The sequence below is a fragment of the Pinus tabuliformis genome, chromosome 9 (genome assembly GCF_031772625.1).
Source record: "Pinus tabuliformis cultivar Carrire ecotype Pingquan chromosome 9, CPIR1, whole genome shotgun sequence".
Classification (NCBI taxonomy): Eukaryota; Viridiplantae; Streptophyta; class Pinopsida; order Pinales; family Pinaceae; genus Pinus; species Pinus tabuliformis.
The window spans coordinates 827,355,683-827,380,858 of NC_142307.1; the positions used below are offsets into that span (position 1 = coordinate 827,355,683).

Genomic DNA, 25,176 nt, shown 5'->3' on the forward strand with positions numbered 1-25,176 from the left:
CATGTTTTTCGATAATTTTTCTCATATTGAGTTGGAGAGCTCTTGTAGCTTGGTGTGCAAGGGGGTGAAACTCTTAAATGAGGTTGGTTTTGGTGGGGAAACATATCCACCCTAGCTGATCAAGATTTGTTTCGATGGTGAAACATATCCGCCTTAGCTGATCAGGGGGAAAGATCATTCAGATATTTCACAGGTGCTTATTGCCAAAGATCCATTTCATTGTCAGACCATGGTACAGCCCGAGATCAGGAAATTTTGAGAAGTTATATTTCTATCTGAACTTCGGGATTACTTGAGGAAGCCGTACCAGTGTTTTCAGCCATTAGCCAGGTTCCCAGTAAATCAATTTTGAACTCAGAGGGGGCTGCAAGCATGTAATCTCTTGATCTGATTAATATAATAATTGGCTGAGTTTATTGTTGTGTATTTTTGCCTATGATATGATGGTTGATTTATTTGTTAGCAAAAATATTTTACCATGGTATTAATAAACAGAGTTACTTGATGAAATTGTTTACCGTGGCATTTTGAATTTGTACACTAGAAGAGGGGTTTTCCTCAAAAGTTACTGTGGTAATATTGCTGGTTTATTTGTCGTTCTCTCTTCATATTTATTTACCAGCAAAATGTTTGACAAAATGCCTGCCTACAAAGTGTTTGACAAAATGTCTGAATGGTAAAAAATCAAAAATTACAAGTTAATTTCAGTAGGGTACATTACAATAATGAAAAAAACAATTTGACCAAACAACAAACTGGATACTTAGTGTCCTCCTCTTGCCTGCAACGTAATTAATTAGAATTTTTGTGGAAACTCTGTACTCAAACAAGTATCCATTACCTTTATAGTGCCTGTGCGAAGCCTGTCCAATGTTTCAGCCACCTCTTTTCCTGTCTGTCATATAGCATAGCATAAGCATTGTAAGGAAATCCTTATTTCCATTTTTCTCATGCTTAAGTTTATCAGCCACTATTACATATTTCAAACTTTTGTTTTCTTCATTGACAAAATGCACTATAAATCTCATTTATTAAATCCACAGGAAATATACAACAGACATAAGCATATTTTGCTTGCTGCTACCTGACCGCCAGTAAGAAGAGAGCCTGAGATTATTGGGGGAAGGTGTTCTAGCTGATCCACCATCAAGGCCACCAAAGGACTTATGACAAGAGTAACCCCAGGTAAAATCAAAGCTGGTAACTGCATAACAGAATCAATTTTCAGGCAATGGAATTACTATATCACTCAGTCATGCCAATTCAGATTTGTTTTTGCAAAATAGTTCAGATCCATAAGAAAGCTAAACCCAATTCACCTGATAGCATAAAGATTTTCCAGATCCAGTAGGCAGAACCAGCATAGTGGATTGCATGGCGATAACTCGCTTAATTGTCTCCAGCTGTCCACTACGAAAAGAATCAAATCCATGTGTGATCTTCAGTAACTTGAGTAGATTTTGCTCGGATTGTTCTCTGAGCACATTTTCTGCAGCCTCTTTTAGTAATGCTTGATAATTTTGCCCTTGAGTTTGATTACTCTTAGACCCCTCTGAAATTTCCTTTGACTGCCCAGTTTCACCAGTAGATTGCCATGTCCTGTCTTGCACTGAATGATTTTTCAGTTCCTTCTGATAGTTTCCATTTTCATCCATCTCTATTATCCCAGAGTCATCTGCTTCATGTAAACAATTGTTCCCTTCACTTTTATTGTCTCGTCTCTGCCTTTTCCTACGATAAGTTCGACCATAGGATGCAGCCTTCCTTTTAGAGCCTTTATTCACAAACTTGCGTAATCTAGATCCTTTTCCATTTAGGTTAAGCTTCACAAAGTTGCCTCCACCTGAAACCTTTTTCGACAGACAATTAGCGTTCTTAACAGAGTCTGCTTCTCGGCCAATGATCATATTCTGATGTTTTCTCACAACCTTCTTTAGAAGTTTGGGATTTGACCAAGAAGAACCTGTGTTGAATTGTTTACCTGTGGATTTACCTCTTTTTGACCTTGATATAGTTTTGTTGGACAACGACCCAAATGGATTTTGATTGTCTTCACTATCTTCTTGGGGTATAAGCAAGTCAGGTGTCTGTTCCATATTAGATGGTGATGTTGCAAATTCCTTCTCTTGCTTGGTATTTTTAGTGTCATTGCATGAAAAGACATGGTATCTGTATCCCTTCCCACTGATGTCACCAGAGCCTTCTGCAGACAGAATGTTTGAGGAATCAACAAGTGCATTCTTATTCATGCTTTTATCCAGTTGATTGCTGCCATTTTTATTGTTTTCACAAGGTTCAGAGCAATTATTAGTGAACAATTCTGTCAGCCCAGTTTTGTGTATATTTCTGGATGCATCATCCTCTGAAAAGGTACCATTCCAAAGAGGTTCATGTTGTGAGTCATGATTGCAAGATATCTTCCTTGGTATACTCCAACCAGACTTGACCAGACTCGAAGGTATAGAACTAGAAAAGAAACCTGGAGGAACCATCTCAGCATTATTGTCATTACTTGCACCTTGTTCTGCACGCTCTCCAGGCCGTTGTACCTTTATTGAAAAACCAAGTTCTGAAATATTTGGAAATAGCAACTCACTGCCGTTGTGAACACTATCCAAGGCCTTAATCTCAGGCTGTACAGGCTTTTTGCAATACTTCTCTTGATTCCTCAACAAGACCTTCTTAGACCCTTTCCGCAGAATACGCAAATTATTATTTTCAGCCAAAAAAATACTGTCATTTTCTAGCCTGCCATCTTCTCCTTTATTCTTGAGTATTTTAGGTAATGACTTGGCAATAACATCTAAAGGGTCTTTCTTAATTTTGTTGGAGCTCGGACCTGAAGATATGCCACACTGTTTCCTAGGTGGAGTGGCTGATATGTGACTGTCATCTGATGCTTCGGAGTTCAAAACATGGTTGTAATCTTGATGTTCTCTTGGTTCTCCTTTCACTCGAACACAATGGTCATTGTCATTGAGAGGGGTCCGTGTATTCTGCATGTCATTGTATCTTTTCAGGAATAGGAATTTGCACAAATTTTCATGTAAATAGCAGAACATTTGTGCTAATCATATAAAAAATTCTGCAACCAAAATACTCCCAACATATCATAATATTTTTTCAGAAAAATATAGATTTTGGCAAATTTTCTGCTAATGTGTAAACAGCAGAAAAAAATCATGTTAATTGTATAAAAGGTGCTGCCAAACTAAATAATTCCAACAGTGTCCAATCAAAAGTTGTTTCCATGGATATAGTAACACCAACAATCAATAAGTCCTACTGCACCTCTATGTATATTTCACATCATAGGATATAGTTTTTATTACAAGTGTGTATTGAATCCTATTTTTCCGCTACCGAGCCTTATCTCCTAATGAGGTGTTAGTCTGGCATAACACTAATTGTACAATAGATTTGTATCTTTGGTGTAAAATACAATTCTAGAATGGGTTAATGCCTTTTCTGTTATTTGCTTTTGCCTTCTTGAATATCTTTTTGTTTGATATATTCTTTCAATTGGTATTAAATTATTAATGTTTTTAAGCTCTTAACAACCTGGTAGATCCAGGGTTGTGTCTCGACTCTCAACAATGATGGAAAAGATGAAGATGAGGATGGGGACACAAGCATGCTATAAATGTTAAAACGGATGGTAAATATTGTCAAATGAAAGATCATCCATGCCAAAGAAGGCAACTTAGTTCAGCAGAACGCAAATCTTAAGAGCGCCACAGTCCACATATATAACTCCTAGACAAAGTCGCAACATATCAAATGAAAAAATTTATTCTGTTATTTCATGAAGATATCTGGACAGTTGGCATCGTTTCCTCTGAATTGCCTGAATGCTTTATTTCCATTTGTACACCCAGTTATTGCTGCGATGTATTCAGGTCAGATCCACTGTCAAAAGAAATCTACATTACTCATGAACAAACTGTTGAGAACCATTATCAAAAGCTCCAGACCCATTGTCAAGAGCAAGAAAGCAAGAAGTAATCTACAGTACACAGGCGTCACAAGATAGAAACAGAAGTAAGCCTACAACATGCAGGTCATGAGCTAACATCCAACAACACAGAGTGCAATTTACATAAGCTACGACATCTATGTAGAGAACAAGGTCATATAGCTCTGTCTTATTCCTGTTTCAATGATTTATATGTATTTTAATATTAATCTTCTAAAGTATCAATTTGTCTTTTACATCTGGGATATTAATAATCCGAAATGGATCTGAATAAGCAAATGGTTGTAAGACTCAGTGCCAACAAATGTATTCAATAATTAATGAAGATTAGATAACCTATTAAAGGCAATGCGAATGTAAAAGTCAATGAGACAAGAAAAGGAGAAATAATGAAAAAATAAAAATAATAATAGGAGAGAAAAGACAGCAATGGGAAATGAAAGGTCAGGCCAGTTGGCCTTCCCATTACCCCTGCTCTTCCTATTTCTTTTTGTAGTTTCACTCTCAAAGCGTCTTTTGGCCGAGAAGGGGAGTATGCACAGATAGCAGTGAACTGCAACCAGAGATTGTTGAAATAGAGAACTGAGCATCCATCCAAAGCTAGTTTTCCCGTTTGGGTTTCTAGGTAAACTCTCCATGTTTGTAGGTGTCTTTTAATTGCCATGCTCCCTGTATTATTTTGAGTTTGACAATTCTGTGTGGCACGATCTGCTCATTTTTATATTGAATGAGAATTTCAATTCTTGGACTCTGTGATTTGATGATGTTAAAATCTAATGGTTGCCAACATTCTGATATCGATTATTCAATCCCTTGTTTGCTCAAATAAATGGCTATGATCACTGATTTGAATGAACCATAGTCTGTAATATGATAAGTCACCTATATGAAGATGCCGACAATGTATTCAGCATAATTGTGGATTCAGTACTCATAAATTATAATTCATCACTGTGAATCATTTTGTCCATGGTTTGGTAAAATTCAACAACCAGAAGATGCAAACCGTCCATCTCAGGTGTCCAAGAGATCAAGCGCTGCCATCACAGTGTCATTGCATTTCCACAGAGGGTTGCTAAATTGGAATTATTAAGAGCATGTGAAGCATAAAACTTCTGGAGAGACAGAAATATGTATAGAAATATTTTATTAAAAAGATGAATTACCGATGATGAATGTTTACAATGGGTTGCCTGGCTTATATACCGCCATGGGCACCCTTTGGGAAAGGGCATGATCTTATGATCGTGCCCTTTCGTCTAACTAAACCTAAATTAAACAATAAACCTAAAATTAACTAATTTTTTACATAACATTGCCTTCCTCTCGAAAGAATGCTTTGTCCTCAAAGCATGCACAACGACGGATGTTGTTGACAAAATGCTTCATTCTCCCAAGAAGCGTCTTCTTCGGTAAGACCTTCCACTTGATTATTTATTCCAAGATGATCAAGGTCCCACACTTTAAAAGGTCTTGGATTAATCTCTCAATTTCCGTTTTTTGGTAATGTGGATATCGGTATGGCTTGATGTTGACAGGGTCTGATCTTGCCTTGACTTCTATTGTATGCTCAATTTCCCTATTAGGCGGCATCTTCATAGGTAGGTCTTGAAATACTTTTTCATGCTTCCGAATCAGATCTTGTATCTCTGGTGACTCTTCTTGACTCAGCTCCATCATCTGAGATGATGATACAACTTGATTTTCTGGTGCTTGGAATCCGTGTAGCTTGTACTTCTGACCTCCCCATTTGAATTTTATAAATTGTACTTGATGGTTGGCGGCATAAGTGCCTAAAGTTCGTAGCCATTGGATACCTAGGACTACATCTACTCCTCCTAACGGTACCGTGAAGAATGGAGACTCTAGATTAAAGTCTTGAATCTGCAAATTGACCTTATGGCATTTCCCTACCTTTTCAATCTTCTTACCATTAGCTACCATCACTTTCATGTTTGGTAAGGGAAATTAAAAGATATTAAGTCTCTTTGCCACGGTTGCATCTAAAAAATTGTGTGTGCTTCCAGAGTCGACAAGAACCACTACGTTGTTCTTCTTTATGTGTCCTTTTAACTTTAAAGTCTGAGGTTGTGATATACCTGTCATAGCTGATAATGACACTTGTGGAATACTTCCATCATCTAGTTCTGGTGAGAATTTTGGGGCGTCTTCTATTTCTTCTATGTCATAATCTTCACTGTTTGAAGCATTGGTTGCTTCACAATTATATAGGTTCTTTGGTTCTTTTCATTTAGCACATCTATGTTTGGGGTCCCACTTCTCACCACAGCGCTTACATTTACCCTCTTTTATCCTTTGCATTTCCACATTAGATTTTTCATCTTCACGACGATGTGGTGGAACATATCTTGTATTATTTGAGTCCACATACTGGGGTATCCTTCGTCTTGCATAAGTTTTTTCCGCTTTTGACCAAAATATTGGTTCGGATTTCTTTTCGGCTGTTTTTGCTTTTCGTCTTGCTACTTCTATAGATGTAATGTCATGCATCTCAAGTTCTGCTTGTAAATGGGTTTTGAGTCCCGAGATGTATGACTGAATTAGACGAGATTCTGATAACCCAGGTACTCATGTTACTAAGGTCTCCCATTCTTGAGTGTATTCGTCCACACTTCCTTTTTGTCGTAACTTGATGAGTTTTGAAAAGAACTCTTCTTCTCTTACACCTTGGAATCTTTTGAAGAATGCATCTTTAAATTTTCTCCAGCTAATGACATGTGTTGTCTTTTTCCACCACATATACTAGTTATATGCTTCTCCTTCCATTTTCATGGATGCATGCCTGAGCTTTTCGTCATCGTCATTGATGTCATATATCTCAAAGTATTTTTCTGCTTTATTTATCCATGCAACATTGTTTTTTTTGTTTCCATCGAATTTAGGCATCTCAACTTTTGCCCTTCGCTGGTATGTTGCTACTGGTTGAGCGAAAAAAGGGTGTTGATTGGTAAAGTTATCCCAGAGTTGCTTGTTTGTAAAAGCTGTGTTACTCGCTTCTTGGTGGGGTGTCGCTAATTTTTTTGGGGATTCAACTTTGTCATGAGAGTCTGTGGACTTAGTTGAATCTGACGGGATGTGTTCTTGATTCTCTTCACTTTCTTTTAGTAGTTGTTCGAGTGTACAATTCGACCTTTTACACAGAATTTTCAGCATTGTTAAGACCTCTCTGATGCCTGTTTCTGTCTGAACATGGTAATTTTCCATCTTTATTTCTATTCGATTTGCCGTATCGTGAAGATTTTTTATTTCATCAGCTTGCTCCCCAAGCTTGATCTGGAATTCATTTAATCTTTTATTGACCTCATCGTGGTTGCTATTTATCTTATGCTCTTCATCCAACAATTTTTTTTGGAAATCCGCCATTATCATTGTCGACATTGAGCGGGTTTGCGGGGGCGTGTATTTATTTACCAGCTAAAATATTTTTCCTCCCTATTTTTTTTTTAATTAGCTAAAATAAATTTTATACATATAAATTTTAATTAATTAAAATAAATTTAATTAATTAAATTAACATATATATATATATATATATATATAACTTTTAATTAATTAAATAGCCCCAAGAGTTAGCTCAATCGGTCAAATCAAGTGCCTCGCCAATGGGAGGTCACAGGGTCGAATCCCGAAAGCTCTTGGGGTTAGGTCAGTAAATAGGCCGAGGGGTGTTGATGCCCTTCGGGTGGCGTCCACTCAGAGTTTAAAAACCCTGGACGTAGCGGCTACCCACTGACCCGGGTATCCGTGAACCAGTAAGTGAAAAAAAAAAAAACTTTTAATTAATTAAAATAAATTTAATTAATTAAATTAACTCTTTTTCATATATAATTTTTAATTAATTAAAATAAATTTAATTAATTAAATTATATGTATTGTATATAATATATAATATAACTATATATATATATATATATATAACGACGATTTGACCGATATCGTTTTCAACTATATACTATATGTATATATAAATTATATATAATAATTATATAATATCTAGTTAATTAATATAATTTACATATATATATATATATCAAAAATGGAACGGCACAACCGTTCAACCGATCCTTGAGCAGATAACACCGTCGAGGAGTTTTAAGGAATGGGTCCAACCATGGAATGCAATCGCACAGTGTTTATGTTCTATTTTTTTTTTTAAATCGTATTAGTCAAACAATACGACTTTTGGTCAAGTCGTATGCAGATTACGTATACAGATTTCAGTGCCCGAATCAGACACATCGGAATTTACGGCGGACAGGTAAATGAACGACCGAAGTTAAATGAATGGTGTGCAAAGGCTGGAGTACCGCGGACGGCCGGCAGGCAAAGCGACGAGCGGAGAAAGGCGGAAAACCGGTGCGGTAGTTGACAGTGATGCAGACACAGTGGAATGGCACTGCGGTGTGATGGGAAAAAAAACCAAATGGCGAAAGTGAATGGCAATTTAGACCTATGCAATAGCAGAGCAACCGAGGATCGTACGCTCTGATACCAGATGAAGCATAAAACTTCTGGAGAGACAGAAATATGTATAGAAATATTTTATTAAAAAGATGAATTACAGATGATGAATGTTTACAATGGGTTGCCTGGCTTATATACCGCCATCGGCACCCTTTGGGAAAGGGCATGATCTTAAGATCGTCTAACTAAACCTAAATTAAACAATAAACCTAAAATTAACTAATTTTTTACATAACAGCATGAATGTTAGGTAATGTTTTTCCTTGAACCTGGGCATTTGGCTCTGTCATTCAATCAATTCACGTCCTTGTTGTGTGTCTTGGCTTGGCCAGGGCCATGTGCATCCCTTGAGATGATAGCAAACTTTGTAGAGGTCGTATGCAACCATACAACAGATGTATGGACCATAAGCATCACTACTGGGTATTCTAGATTTCAGGGCTCTTAATTTGCTAGTGGATGAGTCCACTGGTGAGAACTCGCATAATCTAAAACAAACTTCTATTGATTGTTAGCCCTTCTTTGTATAACCAAAGTTCCAATATGAAAAACTGAACTGAGCATGAAGATGATGTCAGCTGGTCGGAGATGAAATCAATGTAGAATGAAATGCATTTCTTCTTGTCTTTAGCAGATTGCCAAGAAAAAATCAACCTTGAAGAAGCAAAATTTTCTGCATAAGAGATATTCATTACTGGAGGCATCTACTGCCGTGGATGAGCTCCTTTCTTTTATTTTGATGCAGCATAGAAAGGAAACGACTTGAAAAGAAGAAATTGTCCCAAATCAACTACTCAGAACCAGTACTTATAAGAAAGAAATCAACTTTGCTATTCGAGATGACTTGCTGGAGGGATTTTCAATTTTCCAGTGAAGAAAGTGAAATCATTGCACAGGAAGACTTGAATGCTGAGAGATGAGAATGATTCCCTGCTAGGGAAGAATTGTCAGTTTCTCAGGATTTTCCTCCTAGCATTTCAGGTCCAGTGCTTAACTAATAGTGCAGCCCTTCAGAGCAACTCTCACCAGCTCTGAATCATTCACAGTGTCCCTAACAGCAGCAAGCTCATCATGAGCCCACTGGATCCTCGTGAGGTAAGATGTCACAGTCTCATATCTGCTCATTTTGATGTTGTTTAATTTCTCCCGCAGCACCATTTTTCTGTTTTCAGTTGACCTCTGATAAAGACTGGTCAGAGCTACCCATATCTGTCATCTAGTGTCCTTCCCTAAAATGTGAGGAATTATATGATCCCTCACACCATCTAAAATTATGCAGCTTGCTTTCATATCTTTGAGTTTATGTTCCACTGCAAGGTTTGTATCTAAAACCTGAATGTCTCGTCTCACAATATCCCACAAAACATTCATAGTCAAAATCATGGTAATTCGCTCCTTCGAAGGACTGAAATTTGCAACCCCATCCAACCTGTGCTCATATCGTAAATTGCTCAATGATGCCATCTCCACAAATCAACCATGACCACAAAACCCATATGCAAAATTTTTAAGAAAATAATTTTGCTGCCATAAAAAGAAAATTCGCTACTGCAAACCCTTGTGATCTCAGATCTCTCTCTCAGAGTCTTCTAGAATGCTCTGATACCATGTTAAATTTTGAATACTAGCCAGATTTATTTTCTCACAGCAATTTATTTTATCCCCAACAATTTATTTATTTACTAAAATAAACATTGCATTACTGAAGGGGCCTGAGAGTGATGGCGATTGCGAATGGCGGTAGAGTTCCTACATTTTCTTTCCAAGTAGTAGCCTCAACGCGCGACCCATGGCTTGCAGCCGACTTCGCTCGCAAGCATCCAAGGCCCAGGGAAGGCGCGCATCGGAGGATGAAGTGGAATGATTGGTTTTCCTCTCTGCGCAGTGCCATCTAATCTGCCTGTGGAGAAAAGATTTGGTTTTCTCAGAACGTGCAGGCAGAGGAAAGATTGTCTTTCAGACTTGATGCAGCTACAGATCTGCTCTTATATGAAACAGTTGCTCGAAGCGAACAGGAGGAGATCCAAGCAGCAAGTTTGTACTGGCCCCTCTACAAATTCCTTCAAAGGCGATGTGATGGGGTTTTGGGCGGCCACATGGGAGTTGTCTGAGTGCCCATGTTACTCTTCTCAAGTTTTTATGCCCAGTCGCCCTCAGATTAGAGCAACTCTGAGCACAAACATCATTCTTCTATTTATGTTGGGGTCGATGGAGCGTACTGAAGAACCAAACCACCCCTAGTGTGCTTTCAAGGGTGGGTTCAGGTTTGAATGTTTAGATCTACATGTACTCTCACCAATCTACTATCCCGCGAATGTTGATAGTGGGCTCGAGCCAGGGCTGGAAGCACTGAAGCTGGGGGATCCAACCCCAAAATTGATTGGTTGAGAGAGTTGTCAAACAGATTTGGACATAGAGGTTCTTTTTCAAATTTTTGCAAACCCCTAGATGGGAGGGGTTGAGCAAGAAGGAACAATGGTTCAAAGCCAAAATGGTACTGCAGTGTTTGAAAAATGTAACTAGTGTCAGTCTCCATAACTGTATTTAAGTCGTGATATAATGTATTTGCCAAAAGAAAAAAAAAAGAAATTTTATTATAAAAGAAATTGACTTGTTAAAGCATGGGTTTCATGCTTGGGTCAATGATTTCATGGTCAAAGTCTTCATTGTAGGCTTCTAGGGTTTATGTCAAGTGTCCTTATCCATGTCATAGTGTAAAAGACCCTTCTTGGGCTCTATCAATCAAGAAAGAAAATTATTTTTATGTAAAATAGGTCATTTAGGCCACCTCCACCAAGTCGGCCTAATTAAGAGGCAGAAACTAATATATAAAGGCAACAACTCAACCTCATTCGTAGCATCAAATCAAGAAGTTTGATCTAAAGTAGTTGGAGGCAGAAAAAGGGTGTGAAATTCAAGGAAGAGGAATAAAACCCTAGCAAAGGAGAAAGAAATCTTTATCAAGAAAAAGGAAGTCAATTTTTCTCTCTACTCTCACACGTGCGAAATTCTGAAGTTGCTAGGGAGGCTGAAATTTCAGATCTAAAGTAGGGTCGAAATTTTGGATGCTGTGAGTCGAATTTCTGGATTGTTGTTGGGTTGAAGCTACTAGACAAGAAGAGACTACCAAAGTTTGTTGAATCATCTTGGAAGGCTCACTTGGTGGAGGAGGAAGGTCTTTTGGGTCTAAGGTCTTGGTTTATCTCAATTTGATTAATGGAAGAGTTCGACTAGGTTTTCCCCTAGAGAGGGGTTTTAGCCCTGGCTGAGTGCCTACATCTAGTGTCGTTGATCTTCATGTTTTGATTTGATATTTGATTGATGAAAAGAAGAACATAAAGAAATTTTATAAGGCTATAAGAATATCACAAGTAATTATCAACATAAGAAAATATTTCTGCCTTTCTGATTCTCTAACATGGTATCAGAGCTAAAGTGAAGCCGGAAGGAAAAAGGTAGCTCGAAAATCTATTGAAAAAAGGCTTAAGAAGGAAGGAACAAAGGAAGATCATTAAAGAAATGATCATATAAGAAGAGAAAGGCCTACTATCTATATCAAGTCAAGGAGACATTATAAAGTCTATGGCAACTTCAATGAAGACGAAAAACAAGCTAGAAGGAGCCTCCAACTACAGCGCATGGAAGAAGAGGATGGATCTTATTCTTGCTAAGCTTAAAGTTTTGGATTTTGTTCAAGGAAAAGTAAAGCAACCAACAGAGGATGTAGGAAAAGAAAAATACAAGGAAATTGACATCTTGACCATGAACTTAATCGTAGATGGAGTGAAGGACAATCTCATCCCTTACATATCTAATTTAGAATTTGCAAAAGATATGTAAGAAGCCCTCTCCAAGTTGTTTACCATCAAGAACATTGGTCAGATAGCTAGCCTCAAGAATGAACTAAGAACAAAAAAGATGACAAAAAATGATATTGTGTCATAATATTTTGTAATGATATCTAGAATAAGAGATGAAATCCAAGCAATTGATGAAATGTACTTGAGAAAAAACTTGTGATTGTTGCACTTCTAAGTCTACCAAAATCTTGGAGCTCTTTTACATCAAGAATTAGCAGTTGGAAAAATACTCCAACATTTGAACAAATGTTGAATGCATGCAATCAAGAAGAACCCTGCATCTCACTAGTAAGTAACAAGAAGGAGGATGAAGAAAACAACACTTCAAATGCCTACTATGCTCATCACAAGAAAAAAGGAGCATACAAAAAGTTCAAAGGTCCAAAGAAGAAGGTTGATCTATCAAAGATTGTGTGCTACAATTGTCATAAGATGGGACACTACAAAAGTCAATGTCCTAAAAATCCAAGGAATAAGAAGAGAGAAAGGGAACATGCCACTGTTGCAAAAGAAGCTCCACCTAAGAATAATAACACTGAAGAATCTGAAGTCAAAGACTTATACTATTAAGTCTTTCCATACATATCTTTCTAGATTATTGTTTTAAGTTTTTGTAAAGTTTGTTTTTTATGTTTTTATCTAATACATCTTGTTAGAACTTTTGGATTGTTTAAGTTGCAAGTATCCCTCAGAAAGACTAGATTAAGAGGGAGTCTTCACCATTTTACCAAAGATAAGTATATTATTCTATGTTTCATTTTTCATGTTTGGTTTCCTCCTCACATCAAGATTTGTTTTGTATATTCAATCTTTTCTTTATATTTTCCTTGGTAAGAAAACTTGCAGAATACACAAAGGTTATGGAGGAGACTTCAAAGGAAGACTTGAATCATAGAAGTTCTATTGCAAAGGAATCCCTTCAAGAATTGATGTCCTACAAGGCTTGTTAAAGAACAACTCAAGATATGTCTTAAACTAAAAATTTTGTTGCAAGGTTTTCTTCATACAAAAAGGTATGATCATTTCCTTTTGAAGTCTGATTTACACTACTAACATCATTATGTCTTGGATTTTTATCATAAAGATTATTGTTAGGGTGATTAATCATTAGATTGAATCTACCCTTGTTATATTGTCTCTTGTCATTTGATCATTCTTGTGAAACCCTAACCCTTAGGGTTCACTATAAAACCCTAGCCTCTTGATGCTAAGGGTATGTCAATGTTAATAATGAAACCCTAGTCTACTTAGGGGTTATTGATAAAGTCTAGAACATATAATGAAATCTTATTCTTTTGAAGTTTAGGGTTTTGATAATGTCGTGGTAAAAACCCTAGTCCTTTAGGGTTTGTTGTTAATGTCTAAGTTATATAATGAAACCCTAGATTTTTATAGCTTGGTGAATTAGGGTGTAGTTACAATAAGATCCTAGGAATGAAATCCTAGGTGTATATCCTTTCGTATGATTGAAACCCTAACCTGATCAAAATTGTTGTGTATCTAACTTTGATGTATTGATCTTGGATTTACCTAGTAGATATTGATATGAAATGCTAGTGCATGATAGTACTAAATACTAAGTACTGTTTATGTGAAAAAATACTAAGTATTGTTTATTTACTATAGTGACTTCTATAGTCTAAAGCGACTTTATGAGGAAAAGTGACCAAGGTACTAAAAACATTAAAAGTACGAGGGAGGCTCATTAATAAAAAGGGGGACCACATAAGGAGGGGTCAAGTAGGGGACTCATCTCCACCCTTAATCTAATGGTTTGAGATTAAATCTCAAGCATTAGATCTTAGAGATAGGGTTCCTATCTTATTGGAGAGACAAAAAGGGAGAAAAGGAGGCAATGCTCATTAATCATTCTTATGAGTACGCTGAGAAGAGGTGAGAGCAGATTAAGGAAGGAGAAATTGTTGTGTATGAAGGAAGGATTGAATCAGTAGCAGTGGCTTCTTGTTCGAACCTACAGCAGAGAAAGCAAGCATGAGTTTTAAGGCAGTATATCCTAGCACGAGTTTCAAAGTAGTATGCTCCAGCATTCAAGTCGAGTTTGTTGTGGAGATTAGCTTGAGGAAGCAGCTATATTTTTGTTGTGTTAAATCTGAACAGATGCCGAGTTTTGTGGGATGGTTTAGGTAGAGTTTAAGCTTAAACTTTAGCATAAATTTGAGCAAAGATTTTCGGGTGAGCAGCTCCAGTCTTGAAGCCGAGATTTCGAATGCGAGAGACTAGAACAAAGGCTGAAATTTCTGGCTGTGAGAAGACCATAATTGAGCTCAAAAATTATGTGTGTGATCAATCTTAGAACTTGCCACAGTGAGCGAAGTATTTGGAGGCTACATCAACACAGATTTCAAAGGATTCTTGTCAGTGTTTATGGCTTGAATCTCAAGGAGAATATTAGCTACCTTCAGGCACTAAATTTGTGGTTCTAGCACAAAGAACAAGAAAATGTTGAAACAGAAAAAGGATTGTGTGGAGGCTTCAACTCATTTGTATTCTCACCGTGTCAACTGCAAATCAATACAAGAGAGATAAGTAGTCATTTCTCTATTGTAAAATTCCTTGAAAAAACAAATAAAACTCCTCCTTAGAAGATTGGTTTTACCCAAGAGGTTGTGAGGTGTTTTTTGTCGATTTGGGGTAGCATCAGATGTGCTCTAGCCACGAAAATTGGTGGAGAGGTTAAGGCACATAAGATCTCCAATACGGGAAATTCTAAACAGTTTGGGAGATATTAAAATAATTAATATTTTTAATGGAGTCCCTAAGTCTAAACTTATGGAGAACAAAATATTAATGTGAATTAATATAAAATTGTGTTAGAATGGTCCAAAAGTCATGGATCAAGCCAGTTCTAATCTTAGCCGTTGATTAGGCACTTAATTTCGGCCATTGAATTGTCAATGAGAAAAGTATAAGAGGAGGCTTGAGGGTCACTTGGAAAACACACCAAAAGATCAAGATTTCAACTTTTTGGGGCTAGGTTTGCTGAGAAAGTTGAGAGAGTGATCAAAGTTGCAGCTGAGGGGTAGTGAATACAGAAGCAGAGAGGCAGAGATAGCACCGGGAGGATTAGCGCAGTAGCTGGAGAGAGGGACGCAGAAACAGCCGGGAAAGTTGACGCAAAGGGTAGAAGCCGGAACTACCGAAAACTGCTGGAACTGCCGAGAAAGCTGATGCAGAAGCCAGAACAGTCTGGAAAGTTGACGCAAAGGGCAGAAGCCGAAACTGTCGGGCACTGCCAGAACTGTCGGGAACGTTGACGCAGAGGGTAGACGCTGGAACTGTCGAGAAAGCTGATGCAGAGATTAGACGCTGGAACTATCGGGAACAACCGGAGCTGCCGGAACAGCCGGGAAAGCTGACGCAAAGGGCAGAAGCCGAAATTGTCGGGAGAGCTGACGTTGGGGTTTTGTGGGGCAGATTGGAGCTGTGGAGCTGCCGGAGTGTTTATCCGGGGTTTTAGCCGGAATATCTGCTTCCGAGTAGAAAGGTGCTACTGTCGAGATTTTTCTCTATTGGATGAGCCGGATTTGGCACCCAGATTGTATTTTGAAACTACTTAATAAATCAAACCCTCAGATAGTTGCACCAGTTTTCTCGCATTGGGTTTTTTCGGGGACATTAGTCCAAAAACAACGGTGTCACTTGTGTGCTTGTTTCTATTTCCTTCGGTTGATGATCTGTAATGTGTTGAGCATGTACTTGTATTTATTTTCAGTATTTACATGGTAAATAACTTGTTAATTAACAGAACAAGTAGGTAGGAATAAATCAGTAAAGTGCATGAAGGGTTTTTAACGTGTCAGACTTAGAAATTCCAATATTTTCCAAGGTCAAGTTGACCAAAAATACTTGTGTCAAATATTGTGTGTGCTTACTATTTTATCTAATGTGTTAATTGTGATAATTAAATGGTAGAATAGTCCTAATGTTTTATGCAAATGCAATTATCAGTCTCATGTTTCAAGATGTGTTTGAACTTTGGGCATTAACCATGCAAAACATATAACTGGGTTGAGATACAAGCTAGACTCAAATTTTTACATGGTATCAAAGCCAAAGAGGGGTCAGACCAGAGATACTTGCCACAACTGATACAAAGACCAACAAGCTCAAACTTCTGCTAACAATGAACAGAACTGATAAAACTTTGTCAGAAACCCAAAGACTTTAGTAGTTGAGAGGGAGGATGTAGCATAAAAACTTATGCTGAAGCACAAAAACTTGATAGCTTGTAAGCTTAACTGTTAAAATACACAAAAGTATTTAAAATAATAATTTATTAATATATATAAAATATATAAGATGATTTGAATGTACAATAAGGACCCTGCTTTTATACCCCAGCAGGCGACCTTTCGTGAATGGGCATGTCTTTTAGACGTGCCTGTTCACTTAATTAATGACTTATTTAACCTAAATAACATTTAATTATTTAATATTAATATTTATTTTATTTAGCTAATTGTTATGAATTATATTCATAACATAGCCTCTCCCTTCGTAAGCTTTGTCCTCAAAGCTTTAATACTGGGTTTTCTTCACTTAGTCGTTGTCAATGTATACAACTTGGTCATTTGATTCGTCAAGTAGCTTATTAGTACTATTTCCTTGGATATATATATATATATATATTTTGTGTCTAATTTTTATTTATTTATTTATTTATTTATTTTTATTTTTTATCATAACTCTATTTATATATATAGATTATTTCTTTTTCTTTTCTTTTTTTTTAAATTAACCATTTTTTTTAACTCTATTTCTTTTCTTTTTTTTAACTATATATTTACAATTATATAATTATAAATGTAATTATATAATGAAAATTTATATAGTTTAATGATATATAATAATTTTATCAATAACCCCACTGTATATTATAGTTTGAATAATTGTAACTACCTAACACCATTCCACCCACCGTATCAATTGGTCACCACATATCACTTACCGTTCAACAATCACCTATTATCTAGTCTCAGTAATGTATACGGTAGGGTTGTTATAGCGGTTGTTCTTTATTTTCAACGCTCGTTTGAAACGAATGTTGTTTTCATCAGGGAGAATAGCTGCGCATTCCACCTCTAACAAGGAAAAGGTCTCCTTTCCTTACTGGGCGATAGGCCTCATTGAAATAGGGCTTTAAATATGCATCGAACAGATTGCCAGTAACGCCCTCGATGGTATCATCAATCGGCAGGATATGCACACGCTTGCCGTACTTTACATCTGGGCACTGATGAACCTAAACAACATCGCCGATTCGAACCCTCAAGTTCGAACGCACAACCTTGTTCATTCTAATCCTGGGCTCTTCACACATCTCATCAGCGAGAGCGATACAAATCGTATCCTTTCTCTTCTTGCCCTTGATAAGAATTGTATCTCCGCGGAAGCGCTGTAATTTTTCCATGGTGTCCGGATGCAGACAGACCACAGAGTTATCGTCGTTGATAGCCTCATCGACAACAAGGCGATTGGGAGCCTTCTTCCGCTCCAAAATAACAGTGCTGAAATCCCTTTTGACTCCTTTCGGTTCTGAAGATTCTCCCTTGTGCGCCATTGTTGCACAGGTGTAATTGATTCGACGGATGTCTGATCCGCAAACAATTTCGTGAGTGAAAAAATGGACAGTGCTTTCTTTCTGCTCAGTTGTTGACTGAAAAAAATTGTTCCGCTCTGTTCTCCCTTTCATCAATTCTACTCTGTAGGGAAACAACCTTCGATGCTGCGCCTTGTACCGATTTTCGGACCCTTTCTACTTCCTGTATCAAATCAGCATTTTCAATGAATGCTTGTGAACCCACGATAACAGATCCAACTGGAGCTCCCAAGCCCTTTGACAAGCACACCAAAACAGAATCAGTAGCACTAACAAGCTGATTAACAGGAACCCCTAATGTCGTGGAAGCATTAAATATGCGAGCTCCATCTACATGAAGTTTTAATCCATATGACTTAACTAATTCCCCTAACTTGTCTGTATAATCTGCCGTAATGCATCTGCCACCAGAATTTGCATGTGTGTTCTCTATGCATATGAGGCGTGTTGTAGGTTAATATAACTCTGCACACCGAATGGAAGCTTCAATTTTTCTCAGGTCCATTGTTCCATCTTCTTTGTTAGGAACCACTCGGGGATGGACCTGACCAATTGTTGAAATTCCACCATTTTCATACAAATGTATGTGGCTGTCTAAACTAAGTATCACTTCACTGCCCCTCACCTCGCAATGAACAAGAACGTTGATAAGGTTCCCCATGGTGCACGAGGCCACGAACAAACCAGCCTCTTTGCCCATTACTTTGGCAACCTGGTGCTGTAACTGGTCCGCCATGGGATCCGAAAGTTTTACATCAACGAGAAGCCCATCATCCTTGGTTTGTTCAGTGTTTTTGTTCTTGGAGGGAACTCCCAGTGTTTCAGGAAGAGGGTTTTCAGGTATAGCAGGTTGAACTCCTTCAATAGCTAGCCAATGAGCAACAACTGCAGTGTCCAAAGGAGCTCTTGGTAATGGTGTTTCAGTAACATCTTTGAATTCCAAATCGTTATCATCAATGTAGAACAAATCTGTATGCCCCACTGCTCTCTTAAATCTCAACGGATCTCCCGAAGCAAAGCCATAAACAGGGTCCACATTTTGAAGTCTCACATCCTCTGCATGGTCAACAACCACTGACATGGCAGCAATTGTTGGACCATTAATGCGCCTGTTATTCCTAATAAAGTCATTTTCTGTCATTTTTCCCTAAACTTGCGCATTATGTTGATTTGTGTTTAGCATAACCCCTTCTTCAAAATTTTCCATATTCATATCATCAACTTTATTTATATCATTGTCATATTCAACTCTATCAACATTTTGATCGAATTTTTCCTCCGAACATGCTTTAATTTCTGCAATTGATTTTTTCAAATGTTGAAATGCTTCTTGAATTTCACTAAAATGTTCGATGCGTTCACGACGTGAATGTAATGGCACATTGTGCAGCGAACTGCTTTCAAAGGCCTGCAAGATTATATTGTGTGCCATGCTCCGATACCACTGTAGCATAAAAACTTATGTTGAAGCACAAAAACTTGATAGCTTGTAAACTTAATTGTTAAAATACACAGAGGTATTTAAAATAATAATTTATTAATATATATAAAATGTATAAGATGATTTGAATGTACAATGAGGACCCTACTTTTATACCCCAACAGGCGACCTTTCGTGAATGGGCATGTCTTTTAGACGTGCCGGTTCACTTAATTAATGACTTATTTAACCTAAATAACATTTAATTATTTAATATTAATATTTATTTTATTTAGCTAATTGTTATGAATTATATTCATAACAAAGGAAGGTTCTTAGTTCACGGATTCGCTCCATTTTGTTGGTTGTGGGGTCATGGCAACAGGATTGAGGGTAAAGGTCAGATTGGCAGAGGCTGATAATTTTGGCTCTTTGAAAGAGAGAAATATACTTTTACTGGAAGAAGTTGAAGTGTGGGACATTGTAGAAGCTCTTGTGCAACCACCTACTGACCTAGTTCAATTAGTGGACTTCAACAAGAAGAATGTGAAGGCTAAGAGGATCCTTCTAAATGCCATCAAGGACCATTTATTCCCTCATGTGTCCGGGATGAGATTTGCCTACCAGATGTGGGAGTCCCTGGTCTCATTACACCAGAGTTCTAATGAGAACAAGAAGATGGTGTTGAGGTAGAAACTACGCAACACCAAAATGACCAAGACCGACAATGTGACCTCATACCTCACCAAGATCTCACGGGCGAAGGATGAGTTGGTTGCAGTGGGAGAGGCTATTCCAAAGAACCAGTTGGTCAAGATTGCCTTGGATGGGTTCTTCAAGAAATGGGATGGATTCATACATGGCATTGTGGCCAAAGAGCACCTTCCCTATTGGAGGAGGATGTGGGATGATTTCATCCGAAGGAGATCAGGAGGAGTGCTAAGGTGGGCAACAAGAGTGGTGGGGGAAGTGAGGAGAATGTCGCCCTTGCAACGAAGGGCAAGAAGAAGGCCAAGAAGGGGTCTTTTAGTGGAGCAAAGAAGCAGAAGGGGAAGCATAAGGCGAAGGAGAAAGACATGAAAAAGGTGAAATGCTTTGCTTGTGGGAAGATGGGGCACTATGTTGTTCAGTGCCCCAATAAGAAGAATAAGAAGAAGCAAGGAGTTGCAGCTTCTACAAAGGTGGACGATTTCGCTTCCAAATTTGACATTGGGTTTGCCTTGGTGGTGAGCTTAACCACTCATGTTACATCTTCCCGTGCATGGTTCGTTGACAATGGAGCATCATGCCATACGACCAAAGTGAGAGAGTCTCTCAAAAAATGATATTGACTTGGAGGTTATGCTTGGAGATAACTCCAAGGTCAAAGCAATAGGAGTGGGGACAATATCATTTCAAAGGGAGTCATTGCCTCCTCTGAAGGTGACAAATGTTCTTTATGTTTCAGGGTTGAAGAAGAACTTGATATCGGTCTCTAGCTTGGAGGACAGGGGGTATGAGGTGTTGTTCAGAAAGGGACAAATGTTGATATATCCTAGAGGATCCAGTATCGAGTCTGCTCGTGTGATTGAAGACCATAGTGGGAGGCTATACAGGCTTATCTTTCAGCCTATTAGAGCCTTGGTGGCGCAGACCAACAGCAATGAGTTGTGTGAGCTATGGCAGTGTGGCATAGGAGGATGGCCCATTTGCACCATGGATCTTTCAAGATGTTGAGGGAGGTGGTTACAGGTTTGCTTGACTTCAGCACGAAGCATCATGATGCATGAAGGGGGTGTGCTTTGGGAAAGTAAACCAAGTCACCTTTCGTGAGCAGTGACAGCAAAGCTCCAGGTATCTTTGACTTGGTACACTCTATTGTATGTGGTCCTATGTCTCATGTATCATTGATTAGATGTGAGTCTTGTGTGACCTTAATTGATGACCACCCCAGGAAGAGCAAGATTTTCTTTCTGAAGACCAAGGATGAGGTCTTCAAGAGGTTCATGGTCCTATGTCTCATGTATCATTGACTAGATGTGAGTCTTATGTCACCTTCATTGATGACCACTCCAAGAAGACCAAGATTTTCTTTCTGAAGACCAAGGATGAGGTCTTCAAGAGGTTCCAAGAGTTTAAGGCTCTTGTAGAGAACCAAACAGGGAGGAAGATCAAGGTGTTGAGATCAGATAATGGGGGCGAGTATACCTCCACGGAGATGAAGAAGTTCTGTAGGAGTGCTAGCATCAAGAGGGAGTTTATAGTGCCTTATAACCCCCAACAAAATGGGATCGCAAAGAGGAAGAACAAAGCCATAGTGGGTGCATCTAGAGCGATGTTGCATGATCAAAGTTTACCTTTCTTCTTGTGGGTCGAAGTGTGTAATACTACAGTTTATTTACAAAACATGAGCCCACACAGAGTCTTTGGGAGCAAGACTCTTGAGGAGGTGTTTACCGGCAAGAAGCCGAAGGTTGGGCACATCATGATTTTTGGGTGCCTTACATATTCACACGTCCCTGAGGAGAAGAGGACGAACTTGGAGCCCACAACAAAGAAGGGTATTCTAGTGGGTTACAGTGAAACCAGCAGGGCCTATCATATATATCTTCCTACATAGAGGAAAGTTGTTTAGAGACGAGATGTGAGATTTGAGGAAGAGAGGGCTTTGAGAAGGTCTTGGGAGATTGATCAGTTAGAGCAGCAAGCTCCTCAGCAAGGGGCCACACCACAGGGTTCAGGAGCATCAAGTGGTCCATCAAGATCAGGAGGGTCATCTACTTCAGTGATGACAAGGTCTCAAACTACAGTATCACCTGGTGCAGGATCATCAGGTGCGTGATCTCAAAGTCCAAGATCTCCATTAGTTATAGCAGAGCCTTCCTCATCAGGAGGAGAGGCACCAGTTGAGGATTTTCCCATGCCACCACAGGAGGCTATTACAAGGAAGAGGAAGCCAAGATGTTTTCGGGAGCCCCGAAGGAAGCATAGGAGGCAGTGGGGAAACCCAAGTGGTCAGTGAGGGAGAGAAAACCACCAGAGAGGTTGGGTGGCTTTGTGGCAGATGTTGTGGAGACAGAGCCGAGTAGTTTTAAGGAGGTCATCGGTCAGCAGATCTAGAAGGATGCCATGGTGAAGGAGTATGCCTCCATCATGAAGAATGATGCCTGGGAGATAGTGTCGCGACCTGATGGGAAGTTAGTGGTGACTTCTAAGCGGCTCTACAAGATCAAGCATGTTGCAGATGGTAACATAGAGAAGTTAAAAGCTCAGTTGGTGGTGCAAGGGTTCTCACAAGTAGAGGGAGTTGACTATGAGGAGACCTTCGCACTAGTTTCTTGTTACACTTCCATTAGAGAAGTCATATCTATAGCAGCTAAGATGGGTTGGAGGATTCACCAAATGGATGTGAAGACCGCCTTTCTCAATGGTGTTATACAGGAGGAGGTGTACATTGAGCAACCACAGGGCTTTGAGGTGCATGGGAGGGAGTCTCATGTGTGTAGGCTTAAGAAAGCCTTGTATGGATTGAAGCAGGCATCGAGGGCATGGTACGAGAGGATAGATGTCTACTTGCAGCAGATGGGTTTCCAGAAGAGTGATGTTGATCCAAGCCTATACTTTATTATGGCTGGTGATGATCAAATCATTTTGGTTCTGTATGTGGAAAATTTGTTTATTACAAGAGAGGACAGACTCATCCAACACTGCAAGAGAGAACTTGCTTCAGAGTTTGATATGAGGTTGATGCATTACATTCTGGGGTTGGAGGTTTGGCAGGGGTATGGGCATTACTTCATTGGTCAGAGCAGGTATGCAAGTGATATCTTGAGGAGATTTTATATGGAGAGTTGCAGGTCTATGGCTACTCCTATGATCACCAACTGGGAGAAGCTACATGCTTCAGATACTGAGTTGGTGAACCCCACCTTGTATCATCAGTTGATCGGTTCATTGATGTATCTGGGTAACACTAGGACAAATATTTGTTTCACAGTCACTACGTTGAGTCAGTTTATGATGGAGCCCAAGGGAGTGCACTGTGTGGCTGCGAAACATGTATTGAGGTACCTCTAGGGCACAATGGATTACGGTCTGGACTATGTCAGGTGTGATGGAGTCAGATTGATTGGTTGCACGGACTCAGATTGGGCTAGCAATGCTAGTGATAGGAAGATTACTTATTAGTGTTGTTTCTCGTTGAGCTCAACATTTGTGTCATGGTTCAGCAGGAAATTGAACAGCAAACAGACACAATTTATGGTAGCTAGTCAGGCAGGTTGTGAGGCAATGTGGCTTCGCAAGATGCTATTTGGTTTATTTGGTCAGAGGTTGAGACCAACTACAATATATTGTGATAATCAGAGTTGTATTTATTGAAAAATGTGTAAATAGGTTCGGTCTTCGTAAGTATGAAATGTATTCTTGTAAATATAAAATGAAAAGAAGTTATTATTATCATTGGAGCATGAGTTTCATGCTCAAGTTCTTTTATTTTATAGGTCAAGCACCCATTGAGTGCTTCTAGGGTTTGTCCTAGGTATGAGAGTCATTGTCATATATGAAGACCCTATGGGCACAATTGTAAATTGTAAGAAAAAAATATTGTCTTTAAAGTGTCAAAATACCTCCAAGATCAAGTCGGCCTAATGAGCTGTTAAGTCAGCCTACATGAAGAGCCACATCCACCCTTGAAGAAGCTTATATAAAAAGGAACTCATCCTCGACTTGGATCATTCACTCACTCATCTCTTATGCGAAGAAACAGAAGTAGAAGAAGTCGAAGAAGTCGAAGTGTTTCTGGGCCTTATCTATCTCTCTTGGGAGATCGAGGTTAGGGCTTTTGCGCTAGAATCTTGTGTGGTTTGATTTTGGAAGCAAAAGAGAAGGGAAGGCAAGTGAAGGTCTCCTAAGGCATCTTAATAGCCCTAAGACTCAAGACAAGGCAAGCGAGGGTCTCCTAAGGCATCTTAATAGCCCTAAGACTCGAGACAAGGCAAGCGAAGTCAAGAGGAAGGCTACTAGAGGGAGATCAATGTCTCCTAGAGAAGCAGTAGCAGTTGCAGCAATTGCTGGGGAGAAGAATTTCAAATCTACTGGGAGGTCGAAGATATTGCAGCAGGAGGCCATAGTAGACTTGATCTTGGAAGGTATTTGTCTGAGCCTCTAGTTCATGGTATTAGTCAATAGAAAGATCTAAGCAAAGAAGAGATTTACGGGTTTTCCCCTCAAGAGGAGGGGTTTTGGCCCTGGCTTTCAGCCTATGTATTGTGTCACTGTTCTTACTGTTTTGGTAGTTGTTTGATGTATTGCTCATTGGAATAATAACGAACAAAGCTAATAAGTAAAAGATAACACAAACAATTATCAAGTTAAGAGAATTAACATATTCATTGCCCTATCGAATTCTCAACATGGTATCAGAACTTTGGTTCTCTAAGGGCGTCATGAAGATCTCCTCTACAATGAAGAAGTTCATCAAGGAAATTGCAAGTCATCTCAAAAAAGGTATCAAGGAAGCATGGAGTTTCTTATTCTCTTCAAAGAAGGTATCATTTAAAGAAAGGGATGAAGGTCTCTTCTCAACGCTCTCTGGTACATTCCAAGACAAAGACATTTGGGTAATTGATAGTGGTGCATCAAGGCACATGGTTGGCGACTCCCACAGGTTGAAGACCTTATCAAAAGGAAAATCCACTTACTCTGTGGAACTTGGAGACAACAAAAGCTATCTGGTGAAAGGCATTGGATCAACTTCCATAAAACTTGAAGATGGAAGCAACATCCACCTCAACAACATTCTATTTGTTCCAGGTTTGCACAAAAATTTACTTTC

General features: G+C 38.8%; 1 protein-coding gene and 1 pseudogene across 3 annotated transcripts in view; both read right to left on the reverse strand.

Moving 5' to 3' along the window:
* The window catches only part of LOC149151343 (ATP-dependent DNA helicase Q-like 5), a 190,392-nt gene that overhangs the window by 156,646 nt on the left and 8,570 nt on the right, over positions 1–25,176 (reverse strand). For all 3 annotated transcript variants that reach the window (XR_016263637.1, XM_089445599.1, XM_089445600.1), the window contains exons 3-5: positions 1,320–2,996; positions 1,085–1,204; positions 842–895 (exon numbers count right to left, since the gene is read on the reverse strand). Coding sequence is in view for 2 of the 3 variants with exons in the window: in XM_089445599.1 (XP_089301725.1) it covers positions 842–895; positions 1,085–1,204; positions 1,320–2,996 (1,851 nt within the window). In the remaining variant the exon portion in view is untranslated. The remainder of the gene's footprint in view (positions 1–841; positions 896–1,084; positions 1,205–1,319; positions 2,997–25,176) is intronic.
* On the reverse strand, positions 17,616–19,082 carry LOC149151344 (low-specificity L-threonine aldolase 1 pseudogene; annotated as a pseudogene).